Raw genomic sequence first — 11694 nt, 5'->3', positions numbered from 1 at the left:
ATTATTAAAATCTTACTTTTAAATATTTAACAATCATAATCATTTATATATTCAGATGGTTACTCAATTTTTTTTAATTCTAAATATAATATCCAAAAATATCAACAGTTTAATCAATTATAAACACATAAAACACATAATTAATTGTATATATAATGTACATAAAACGTACATTTTTGTTTATTTCTTTAAATTTTTAATGGATAAAAACAAATTATCTGGTTAAGTTTTAATAAATTCTAAATAAAATCAGATAATAACTCATTCGGTCAATTATGCCTCTGAAGCCCTCAATATATCTTATTCTAAATATAATTTTAAGTTAAAAAGAGTGTACAATCTTCAAAAAATATCAGAGTAACATCTACAATTTCTAAAGGATCATAAATGGAGTATTTACAATACAATTCCAAATTATATTTATTTTTTAGGTATAATAATTAAAATATTTAAGTTCTATCAACCTATTTATACTTATTAAAATAAATAATATTTTTTTTTTTTTTAATTCAATAAAATAAAATATTATTTTCCAACAACTCAAAAACAATCAACAACATAACGGTATTAAAACATGTGTAGAAAATATTGCTTTCAAAAACAATAATTAAAAGTTTAATAGCATGGTAAAAGGAATGTATAGGCTAATATATAATAATGATAGCAAATGGATGGAAAATTCCACCAGCAAAATGATTCAATTATATGGTTATTTCAATGTTGTGCAAATTAAAAAAAAAAAAAAATTATATTAAAACATAAAACGATGGGGTGATTTTGATTCATAACTAAATTTTACGCTTTTGAATCAACCATATCTATATTAATTTTGTAATAAACATATGGGAAGTATTCAGCTTGACCAAACCCAAGTCCAGGTATATCCACACTCTAAAATAAATAATATATTAGAACAATACCCAAAAACATTTTTTTTTTTCAACATACATCATGTGCACCGGATGCGCCACCTTGTTGAGCACTACTATCCAAATGACCATATAATTGATGCAGAACATCTCTCAGCCGTTTAGTATTTTTTTTATTCGGATGCAATAACATGGCTTGAAAATTTACAGGTAGGCCATATCTAATAAAATAAAAAATAAAAATTATAGTGTTAAAGACATCTTCATACTAAATCTTACCGTAACACAGATTCAACAAATACACGAAGAGCTTTCACATGTATCCAAGCACAGAAGCATTCACTAAAATTGACTTTTAACCATCGTACCAAAGGACCCTTTAAATATGACAAATAATTACAGCTCAGTAAATCTTTTTTTTTGAATTTATAAAAAATTACTTACAAATTGCTTTTTCTTGTCTGTTACTAACTTAGAGATTTCATTTTTCCCAGCAGCGAGTTCAACCTCATTGTAAGTAAATTCACGTACAATAAATCTTTTATAAAAAAAAAAAAATTAATCAAATCAACATTCCATAAAACATTTGTTTTATCAATATATAAGTTTAATTTTAAAAGTAATCTCTAAAAATTAAAATAATTTTTTTCCAATTTATATCAAATTATATAAAATAATGTAATTTGAAATAATAACAAATTAGTATATACAACATTTTAACAAACATAACTTTATCAAAATGTTGATTAATATTAGTTGGTTAAAATCTCTATTTATATATTAAATACTAATTTCTGACTGAGAAATTACATTGTACACTCGATTATACATGGAATAGAGTGGGGTAGCATCCACAAATAAGCGAACTTCAAAAATAATCCGCTAAATTCTTACAATTTCAAAATTGAAATAAAAATTAAGTAATAGTATTATTAAAAAAATTAAATCTTGTGATTTTATATAATATTTAATGGAAATTAAACTACTTTTATTTTTATTTCAAAATTCATATAATACGACGTATATTTATACTATTTATTTTTTGACAAAATTTAACAAGTTGTTGTCTTTTAATTTAAAAACACTTTTTTTTAACTTGCAATGGACATTTCTTCAATTAACTTAACCATAATGATGTATATATATATATATATATATATATATATTATGCAAAGAAACATTTTTTCTTTTGTATATACATATGTACATGGTTCAAACTGCATAAAACCGTTAATAATCAAGAATACACTATATTTAAGTATAAATGATAATTATAGTGTTGAAAATACTTTGGTTAACCAAAAAATTACATTTTTGTTCTCCAAAATTATTACTTAAAATGCTCAAACTAACAATAGTAATTTAAAATAAAAAAATTTTAATTTGTCTTGCTTTCAAAATATTAATATGAAATTATATAAAAATTAATATATATATATATATATGTTATAATTTTATTAAAAATACTATTTTTCTTAGAATGTTAAAGATGTTCCAAGTAACATCAACTCAAAAATAATTTTCATTGTGAAATATGTAAGAAAATATTTATATATTGTTAAATTATACAATTTTATGGTAAAAATAATTTAAAAAACAGTTATATATTCTGTTTTAAAATGTTTTTCTTAAAATAATCAATGTATAGGTACAACTACTATTAATTAATATATTAAAAATATCATACTTTTTTTCCCTTGCATGGTGCTTAAATTCTTCAGCAACTTTCTTGAATAATGTAACTGTAAACAAACCATAATCATTGTCTTGGCTAACTAATTGGCTAGAACGAGGCACTATCATATCGGTCAATTTCTCATAATTTTGATTCCAATCAGAAAATCCTGACCTAAAAAAAAAAGTAGTAAATTAAATTAATTAAAAATAATTAAAATTCACAGAATTACTTGGGTACTACAACAAGCAATGTGGTAAGGTACTCAGAATCTTGTATAAAATGTTCTTTGCGTACTAAATCAGCCAAGTTTCTGGTTAACAAACTACCAGTCTGTTTTTTTTCCATGTTTTGTAAGCTGCTCTTAAGATTATTGTACACCGACGATTTTGTTTTAAGATCAGCATCGATTTGGCCTACCTGTTTACTAATTATGTCAGCTATATTACGCAACGACTGCTTAATTGGATACTTTGCCATGTCCCACTGGAAATGAGTTAAGTAGACGGCGAGGTCTCCTAAAACAATGATAATTTGTACTCAACTGTAAGTGATATTCACTATACATTATTTAGTAAACAATAATCAACTGATGCAGAGCATGAAACAGACACAAATCGTAACAATGAAAAAAAAAAATTAAAACAATGTAGCGTTTTGATTATCATTTAATCTTTTAATAATGTCAAATTACAATATTTTAACAAACAATTTTACATATATTAACTAATTTATTTAGCGTATATACATATATATTTCTAAAAATATAATTATAATTAAATTATAAATCAACACACAGTGATAATTTAATCTTCATTTAAATTAAACAATATTTTGGCAATTGATGAACAACTAAGTATTTGAATTAAATCATAAATTTCTAATGATTAAAAATATGAAACTTTCAACAGTTAAATGTTGAATAATTATGATTTAATTTTAATTTTTATAAAATTAGATTTAAAATTATAAATGGACAGTAAGTTCAAAATTAATGCAAAAAAAACTGTTCCATGCCCTGATTCAGATACACCAAAGTGTTACAATGTTTTATATTATACAGTTAAATTTTTAATTTAATTTTTTTAAACAAAATGTTAACTATATTATTTATACATATAAAAATATTTAATCTTAAAAATATTACTATGGCTCTCAGAAAATTGACATGATATTACCATTTAATAAAATATTATATAATAATATAAATTATATAAATGCTATGAACAGCAATGGATATTATTTATTATATTAAAAAGGAATTTGAATAACAATATTTTTAATAAAACACAATTTAAATTAAATTAAACAACTATATTTACTTATAATTAAAACAAGGCAAAAAAATAAGTGTCAAAATATATTTTAAAAACAAACCTTTGTGAAATACAAACAATTATGTGCAAAAGCCTATTGTGGTGCATATTAAAATATGATGTAGACTCCTACTAAGAGATTGTAGCAATAAAGCTGCTTATTTAAAAAAATATAAATTTGAAAATTAATTAACTTAAACGCAGTTATAAATACATCTCAAGAATTATTACATTTTATTTTAAAAAACAAAATTGTATTATAAGTACCACATTACACCAAAATTTGTTATCATAGTTTTGCACAAAAATAATTTGTATAAGTTTCAGAATATATTAATCTATTCTTAAAATACTAATAAATAACTCCGATTTTCAAATTGCTTTTTTCAGAATTATTAAGTAATATATGGGAATCACAAAATGACACTAGTTCATTAAAATTATGTACTAAATCAGTAAATATACTAGGCCATAAATTAATAACCAAATTTAATTTATAACAGTAATTTATAAATTAACAGTAATTTAACAGTAATTTATAAATTACTGTTTTACAAAGGTTTTCATCAACCTTTTGTGGAAAACAATAACAACAAATTTTAAAGTGACATTTACTTATTAAAAAATAAAAAAAATTAAAGATGTATTTTAATAAATATCACAACTTAAATAATTTTAGTTTCAGATTGAATGTAACAAATATTATATATACTACCAAATATGTTATAAGAATAAAATCAAACTATTTCAAATTGTTCTAAAAACAAAAAATATTCCAATTAAATTTTGATTACAATATATAATAAATGCAGATTGTTTAAGATATTTGGATTGGATATTTTTTTAATATTAATAAAATGAACAAAATAAGCCTAAAAGTCTTATTTTTATATAGGTTAAATAATAATTTTATATTCAATATTTTAGTGATTGGTTTAAATGAATAACTTGTAAACTTATACATATATATTATTGAATAAATATATGTTAAAAATTATACACATCAGTTAATTTTAAACATATTTAGCACATATTTAATTAACTACTTTGAAAATTTAAAAATACAAATAAATATTAGTTTTTCTCATATATTATTAGAAATACAAAAATATTACACCAAAAATAATTATCTCAATAATAAATTTACATGAATTTCAGCTGCTACAACATACATTTGAAACACACAATATAAATATTTCTTTGCAGATAATAATTTAAATATAAATAAATTATTTTTATTTATTAATTTTTAAAATTATGATTGAAAATTATTCTTATTAGTTTTAATAATAAAAATGTAAATCATTTAGGAGTCTCTATTTCACGTATATCTTTATACAAGAAAATACATGTTTTTATGGAAACGATGTCAAAGTTCGTGTAATTAAAATACACGTGTACAAGTGTATTTAGAGTCCATGAACCCGATACCCGTGAATTAAATTAACATGTATCCGTGTGACGTGTATTTAAAGTCCATACACCCTGTTTAGATATCACAGGGGCACGTGACTCTCTCTATTTTCTTTTAAGAAAAACCAATACATAATACTACAATTTTATTTATTTTTTTTTTTTTTTTTTATATATATACAAATAATTGGCATATAATATATTTAACATTTATTTTATAGTAATAATGGTTATTTAATTTTACTTAAAATAATTAAAATTTCGATATCCACTTAATTTAATTTCATCATCATATCAAAATTTGAATAAATTAATTTAAGAACAATCAACATGTAAAACAAAACTAATTTTTTGAAAAATATGGCAAAACCAAAACATTTAAAAGTTTAAGTATTAATTTAAAATGTTGACCGTCATGCCGCACGAGTTCACCTATATCTGTAAATGCCAATTTCGTACGATAACCAAAGACAATAACTCAATAAAAAAAACCATGAACATTTTATAATGTACCTACGTCAAAAATACATTACGATATTATAAATTCTTAAAATAAATATTATGAAAACTTCTAGACCTTACATACACGTATAATTGTAATACAAGAATATATTCATTCTTTATACACGTGTATACGAACTTCTAAAACATGTGTAATTAAATAGACGGGTATTAATAAATTGTATTATTTAAAGAATGGACTACATGTACACGTGTATATGAATACACGTACCAAATCGAGAGCACAAAATAAATACTGTGTTAAATTTCAGAAATTATAAAGAACCAATACAAAGTATTAATTTGTTAAAATCATAATATTAAGTATAATATATTTTAAAATTATAATACTTCCTTAAACACTTATTTAAAGCAATGTATTGAATAGATTTTATTTTAAACAATAATTAAATATATGTTGTACATTTTTAAAAACTATTTATTCTTTTAATATTGCTTATATTTTTAAGCAAATTTATTTAAATAGTTATAATAGTTAATAATTACATCCAAACTGTAGGTTTAATTAATTGTCATTAAACAAACTAGACAAATTGAGCAGAGCTTTTAAATTAAGTTAACTAATAGTGTATGCTTATTGTACACAATAATCAAATATAAAATGTAACAATGCTAACTTCAGTAGAAATACATTCAAAAACAATAAAGAAACTACAATTTGAAAAATGAAACCACAAGCCAACACTGCATGAAGCATCCTACTAAAAGCAGCCGCTTACCTTGGGACGTTAGACACACGCCTGTCGGCCATCTGGACTTTGAATAGCTCAAGGCGGGCTCTTCCCAGCACACGGCCCACGACTCTCAAGACAATGCTGTGTCCAACGCCACACACAACAAACCCATAACAAAGCTTTTACTTTTTGCAATCGCCAACAGAAAAAAAGTCATAGGCCTATCTCACTAACTTAATGGCTACATGGCACTATGAGTAGACCAATTTATTATAATATAAATGGGCCATCTCTTAATTTCTATCTAGGATTACTCACTAGGATCATATTTAATACATGATTGTTAAACAGAAAATTAAGAAGTTAAGGTTATAAGATTCTAAACTAAGCAACATTTCTATCCAACATTTAACGTTTAATAAAATACCTAGTGTATTCATAATAGTAATTTTTAGTCACTAACTGTAGTAATGTATGAACTATTCAATTTCATAAATCTAATTTTTTAAAATAGCCGTGCTCAGTGATATCAATGACAGTCATTTGGATAAAATACTATTTCACCAATGAATTGTAATAAAGTTTGATGCTAAAATAATAAATTATTAGTTTTGTAAAATCAAATTGAATTAAAATTTTTAATCAACTAATATATAATAAAAAATGTATATAAATGTGTTATAACTTTTCAATAGATAATTATAATCTATAATTTAAGATATTAATTAATATCTCTCTCTTAATAAAACAACTTATAAATTACATATTCAAATAAGAATTAAAATATAGTTAACCCATAATGGAAATTTAAGAAATCAAGCAAACACTTTGGTGTAATTGTAATAAATGAAAAAATTATTCTAACAAAAGAAAAGTTGTATTAACAATAATATTCCAAAAATTGATCATTTATCTAATAAAATAATTTAGAAAACAGAATTATTTGAATATTTACTATTATTTTAGTATTGTGCTCTAAAAATGTACATCTAATATGATCACAATATAGGAAAAATAAACTGTGAACACGCACACACGCAACCACATATAGGATGCATTAGTTCTTCATTTGACATATCGTTAAAAATAAAATGTACTTATACCACATTGTCAATAAATGTAGCTTCCATTAAAGTAATAGAAACAAAATTTCTAATAAAGTGCATATTTTTATTTAAGTATTTATTTATATATATATTTTTATTTTTATTTATTTATTTTTTTTTTTTTTTTTTGGCCTTTTTAGCTTATAATGTTTTTCCATAGTTAATAAAAGATAAAATTATTGTAAAAGTTAAATATATGTTTAAATTGACACATGGATGCAAGGGTATAGGAAAAACTTAACTAAAATGACCAATAAAAATCAAGGATATAAATAATATTTCAAAAAAGTAAGTAGGACAGGTAAGTACACTACAGAGACAAGTCACTTGAGCTACATTGGATTTTCGTCATTGTTATTCAATGGGTTGAAAAAAAACCATTCAAGATAATACATACCATTATTGGCCATTAAGTTCTCTTGCAGTTTGTCTCGCTGATCTTCCAGTACCTCACCCAAGTAAGATGCCACTTTATGGGTGACCTGATCAACAAAGCTATCCAACTTTCCCAAATCATCAGATAGCCCAACTAATTGATCCAATGTACCCACTTTCAGATCGGGTATATGAAATTTGTAATTGATAGACAAACTATTTTGCTTGCTGGTTACATTGTTAAGGGTTTCCCATGTCTGTTGGCAAGTCTTATCCCCAGGAGCAGATATCAACCAGTATTCCGACATCTTGCTAAGTTATAAAAAAATTAATAATATTAACATTAAATAAGGCAATTCATAGAATAGAGTAGCAACAAAAAGGGCAGGGCCAATTTTGAGACTATAAGATGGAATAATTCATAACTCAGGTAAAAACAACGAGATTAAAAGTAATAGGTAAAGGATATTGAAATCAATCATTCATACTTACTTTTAAGCGAAAAAAACAACTTTAAATATTAAAATTTTATTAATTAAAATTGCCACTTTCTGGACTGGAACACGCCTTAACCGAAAGAGACCTTGTTAACAGTATGATCATTTGTTTTCGATATCATCTGAACTGATATGAGACGGACACACCCAAAAGTTAATTTTTAAAAGATAGATAAAAATTTGTTGGAACGAGTATTAACACCGAAAGTTATGGATAATAAATTAAAAATTCGTAGTCCTAATTCAAATATAATTTGCCCCAATAACGTTTGTAAATATGTTTTATATACCTACATAATTATATACGTGAGAAAGTGTGAAATTCAATCAATAAACGAATATTACCAACATGGCGATCGCGTTTAGTTTTCGATAAAGGGAAATTCCATTTTGTTGACAAGACATCAACGTGGTTGATAGTATAACTTAATTTGTCGTTTCAATATATCAATAGCAATATCACTTACGCCGCAAATCTTCTCCTGTACATTACACACACTTATTACTTAATACTTGGTACACATAATTTTCAACTTAACTGTTAATTTCTTTAATATTCCTATTGTTTTGATTAATTATTGGTGAATTAAACTGAGTAGAATAATTACATTTCTTTCATATACAGTACATACATTTTCTTATCATTATGGTGGCAGCCTCCAAAAAAACCATCAACAGTATAGGTACAGTTTTGGCAAACGCAAAATTGCCAATGAAAGAACGTTTCCGTGCATTGTTTACTTTAAAAAACCTTGGTGGTAATCTGGCTATTGAAAATATTTCTAAATGTTTTACCGACAAATCGGTTTTGTTGAAGCACGAGTTGGCATATTGCTTAGGACAAATGAGAGATGAATATGCTATTCCATATTTAATCGAAGTACTTAAAGATGTCAAACAAGAGCCTATGGTTCGTCATGAAGCTGGTATTTTGAAATAATAAATAGTTTTTATTTTGTTTGTTAGAAAATAATAAGTTTTCAATCTAATGTTTACATGTAAATATATTTTTAGCTGAAGCACTTGGAGCAATCGGTAAAAAAGATGTTGTACCAATTTTAGAAGAATATAGAAATGATCCTGTTGTAGAGTTAGCTGAAACATGTCAATTAGCTTTAGGAAGGCTTTTGCTTTCAAAAAGTGAAGCAAATATTGAAAATATTTATGGATCTGTTGATCCTGCTCCTCCTTCAGAAATAAAAAGTTTAGAAGAACTTGAAAGAATTCTTAATGATGACAACGAAAACCTTTTTAATAGATACAAAGCAATGTTTTCACTGCGAGATATTGCATCGCCTGAAAGTATTGTTATACTTTCTAAAGGTTTGTAATATTGTTAATGTATTTATATAAATGTAAATACCTTATAGATACTTGATATTTTATTATAGCATTATCCCGTGGAAGTGCATTATTTAAACATGAAATTGCATTTGTTTTGGGACAATTACAATCGCCTCTTAGTGTACCATATTTAAAAGAATCATTAACAGATGAATCTCAAAATGATATGGTCCGACATGAATGTGCTGAAGCATTAGGTGCAATTGCAACTGATGACTGCTATGATATATTAAAAAAATATCTAAATGACCAAAAAGTAGTTGTCAAAGAAAGTTGTGAAGTAGCATTAGATATGTGTGATTATGAAAACTGTTCTGATTTTCAGTATGCTGACACTCTTGAAAAAGTTACTTCATAGGTTTTTAATTTATGAATGTATTTAAATATATGATGTTATTATTTTACATTTTTAATAAAGTATACATTGCTATTGGTAATTATTGTGTATAAATATTATGTTTATGAATAATTGTATAAAATTTTCAATAATGTAATCAGTTAACTAAGTATGTATAGAAAAAATTGACAGAAATTATATGACTGGTTATTCAATCAATATTATAAAAACAACTAAAATTGAAATTCCATTTATCAACTGCCTTCTTTGATTTTCCATCATTAAGACCATACCTCAAAACAATACACATAAAGTTTCTTTTTTTCACAATCTCATTAGTTTAATCTTCCTAGTGGTCATTGATAAGTTTTTCCTCAATAGTTGTCCTTTATATTGATCCCTGTTTCACAATACATATTCTGCCTACTTCAAGCATTGCCTTGGAGATTTATTTTATAAAATCCAATCATTGGATTTAAAAATTGAAGTTGATATTTGAAATTAAAATACATTATCATTATAACTAAATTGCAACAAAACTATTTTATTGATATTGAATATGACATACCGTTTTTTATTCATCATTATTATGAGACTTGTAAAGCAACTGTAAATGGTGATCAGCATCTCTATAATTAAGGTAAACTTAATTAATAGAAGGTAAATTTTAGGATTTATTTTTCACATTTACTAAATCTTCTATAATTTATTTATGAATATTTTCAATGCAAATTAGTTGATAAATGAGACCTTCCAAAAGTATTATTTAACAATTTAATAAATGTAAAATGTAATTTTAAATCAATAACTAGTACTTCTAAGATTCAAAAGTGTACACATTGTTAGAATAATAAATATTTTTAAATTTTTTCTAATAAATTAAAAATTACCATTATGATTTATTAATGAGTTAATTAAATAAAAACATCTCTGTTATCATAATAGAAAGAAAATCATTTAGTCTGAAGGCAATAGTTGAAAATGATTCAATACTATATAATTAATTTCAGAAATAGAAATCAGTTACATGTATACATAACCTATGTACATTAAAATAATCAATGTATAGACTAATTAATACCTACATGAAATATATTGGAATTAATTACAATACGTTTGATACTTTAAATAGTAATTAATATGTCTTCGAAAAGTCATGATAGTATTGCAATAGTGAAAATAACAACAGAGAAAAAAAACGTTAATACTTTTTAGTAGCATTCGTAACGATTTTACAAATAACAATCAATATACCTATATGCTCAAGCAGGTATACGAGGGCTACAATATTCATGAAAATTTAATTTGCGGGCCGCCCGAACATTTTCGTTGCCGCGCCTTTACTATTGTTGTGGACCGGCGCTCAAAAGTCTAGAAATATTAAACAATAATATATAATAGTTAATAATTAATTAATCGTTCGATCGATACCACTTACGCGGCGCTGTCACTCTTTCCGCATTGCGGGTAATCAAACCGAATTTAAGTTCAAGTATAGCCACTGATAGCTTTGTTTGACCGCAAAAATTGTACTACAGCAACCACTATTATTCATTAGTTCGTTAC

At 24.4% G+C, this 11694-nt stretch overlaps 2 protein-coding genes across 3 annotated transcripts; one reads left to right on the top strand and one right to left on the bottom strand.

The window, feature by feature from the left end:
- Window positions 1–597: 597 nt before the first annotated feature.
- On the bottom strand, window positions 598–11437 carry LOC112685040 (V-type proton ATPase subunit C). 2 transcript variants are annotated; one of them, XM_025556799.1, is made up of 9 exons: window positions 11383–11437; window positions 10697–10757; window positions 7973–8262; window positions 2777–3062; window positions 2557–2718; window positions 1314–1407; window positions 1149–1246; window positions 949–1090; window positions 598–891 (listed from the first exon to the last, which is right to left on the bottom strand). In XM_025556799.1, exons 1-9 carry the CDS (start codon window positions 11420–11422, stop codon window positions 796–798), a joined length of 1269 nt encoding a protein of 422 aa, XP_025412584.1. In that variant the 5' UTR covers window positions 11423–11437; the 3' UTR covers window positions 598–795. The 2 variants fall into 2 exon arrangements, with proteins under 2 accessions (XP_025412584.1, XP_025412585.1); XM_025556800.1 differs by lacking the exons at window positions 10697–10757; window positions 11383–11437 and adding an exon at window positions 8443–8544.
- Window positions 8916–10164, top strand: LOC112685041 (deoxyhypusine hydroxylase). The gene is made up of 3 exons (XM_025556801.1): window positions 8916–9373; window positions 9462–9770; window positions 9839–10164. The coding sequence occupies exons 1-3, from the start codon at window positions 9094–9096 to the stop codon at window positions 10147–10149; spliced, it is 900 nt and encodes a 299-aa protein (XP_025412586.1). The 5' UTR covers window positions 8916–9093; the 3' UTR covers window positions 10150–10164.
- Window positions 11438–11694: the final 257 nt, after the last annotated feature.

This window comes from Sipha flava, unplaced genomic scaffold (genome assembly GCF_003268045.1).
Source record: "Sipha flava isolate LNK unplaced genomic scaffold, YSA_version1 263_pilon_pilon, whole genome shotgun sequence".
Classification (NCBI taxonomy): Eukaryota; Metazoa; Arthropoda; class Insecta; order Hemiptera; family Aphididae; genus Sipha; species Sipha flava.
Note: the sequence above shows the minus strand (reverse complement) of the source record. Positions and strands in the feature narration are given on the sequence as shown.

Coding starts and splice junctions, on each gene's coding strand:
- LOC112685041 (XM_025556801.1), top strand. CDS start 9,094: ATGGTGGCAGCCTCCAAAAAAACCATCAACAGTATAGGTACAGTTTTG. Junction 9,374..9,461: donor TATGGTTCGTCATGAAGCTG/GTATTTTGAAAT, acceptor ATATATTTTTAG/CTGAAGCACTTGGAGCAATC. Junction 9,771..9,838: donor TATTGTTATACTTTCTAAAG/GTTTGTAATATT, acceptor ATTTTATTATAG/CATTATCCCGTGGAAGTGCA.
- LOC112685040 (XM_025556799.1), bottom strand. CDS start 11,422: ATGAATATTGTAGCCCTCGTATACCTGCTTGAGCATATAG. Junction 1,408..2,556: donor CACCATGCAAGGGAAAAAAA/GTATGATATTTT, acceptor TTTTTATAAAAG/ATTTATTGTACGTGAATTTA. Junction 1,091..1,148: donor TTTGTTGAATCTGTGTTACG/GTAAGATTTAGT, acceptor TTATTTTATTAG/ATATGGCCTACCTGTAAATT.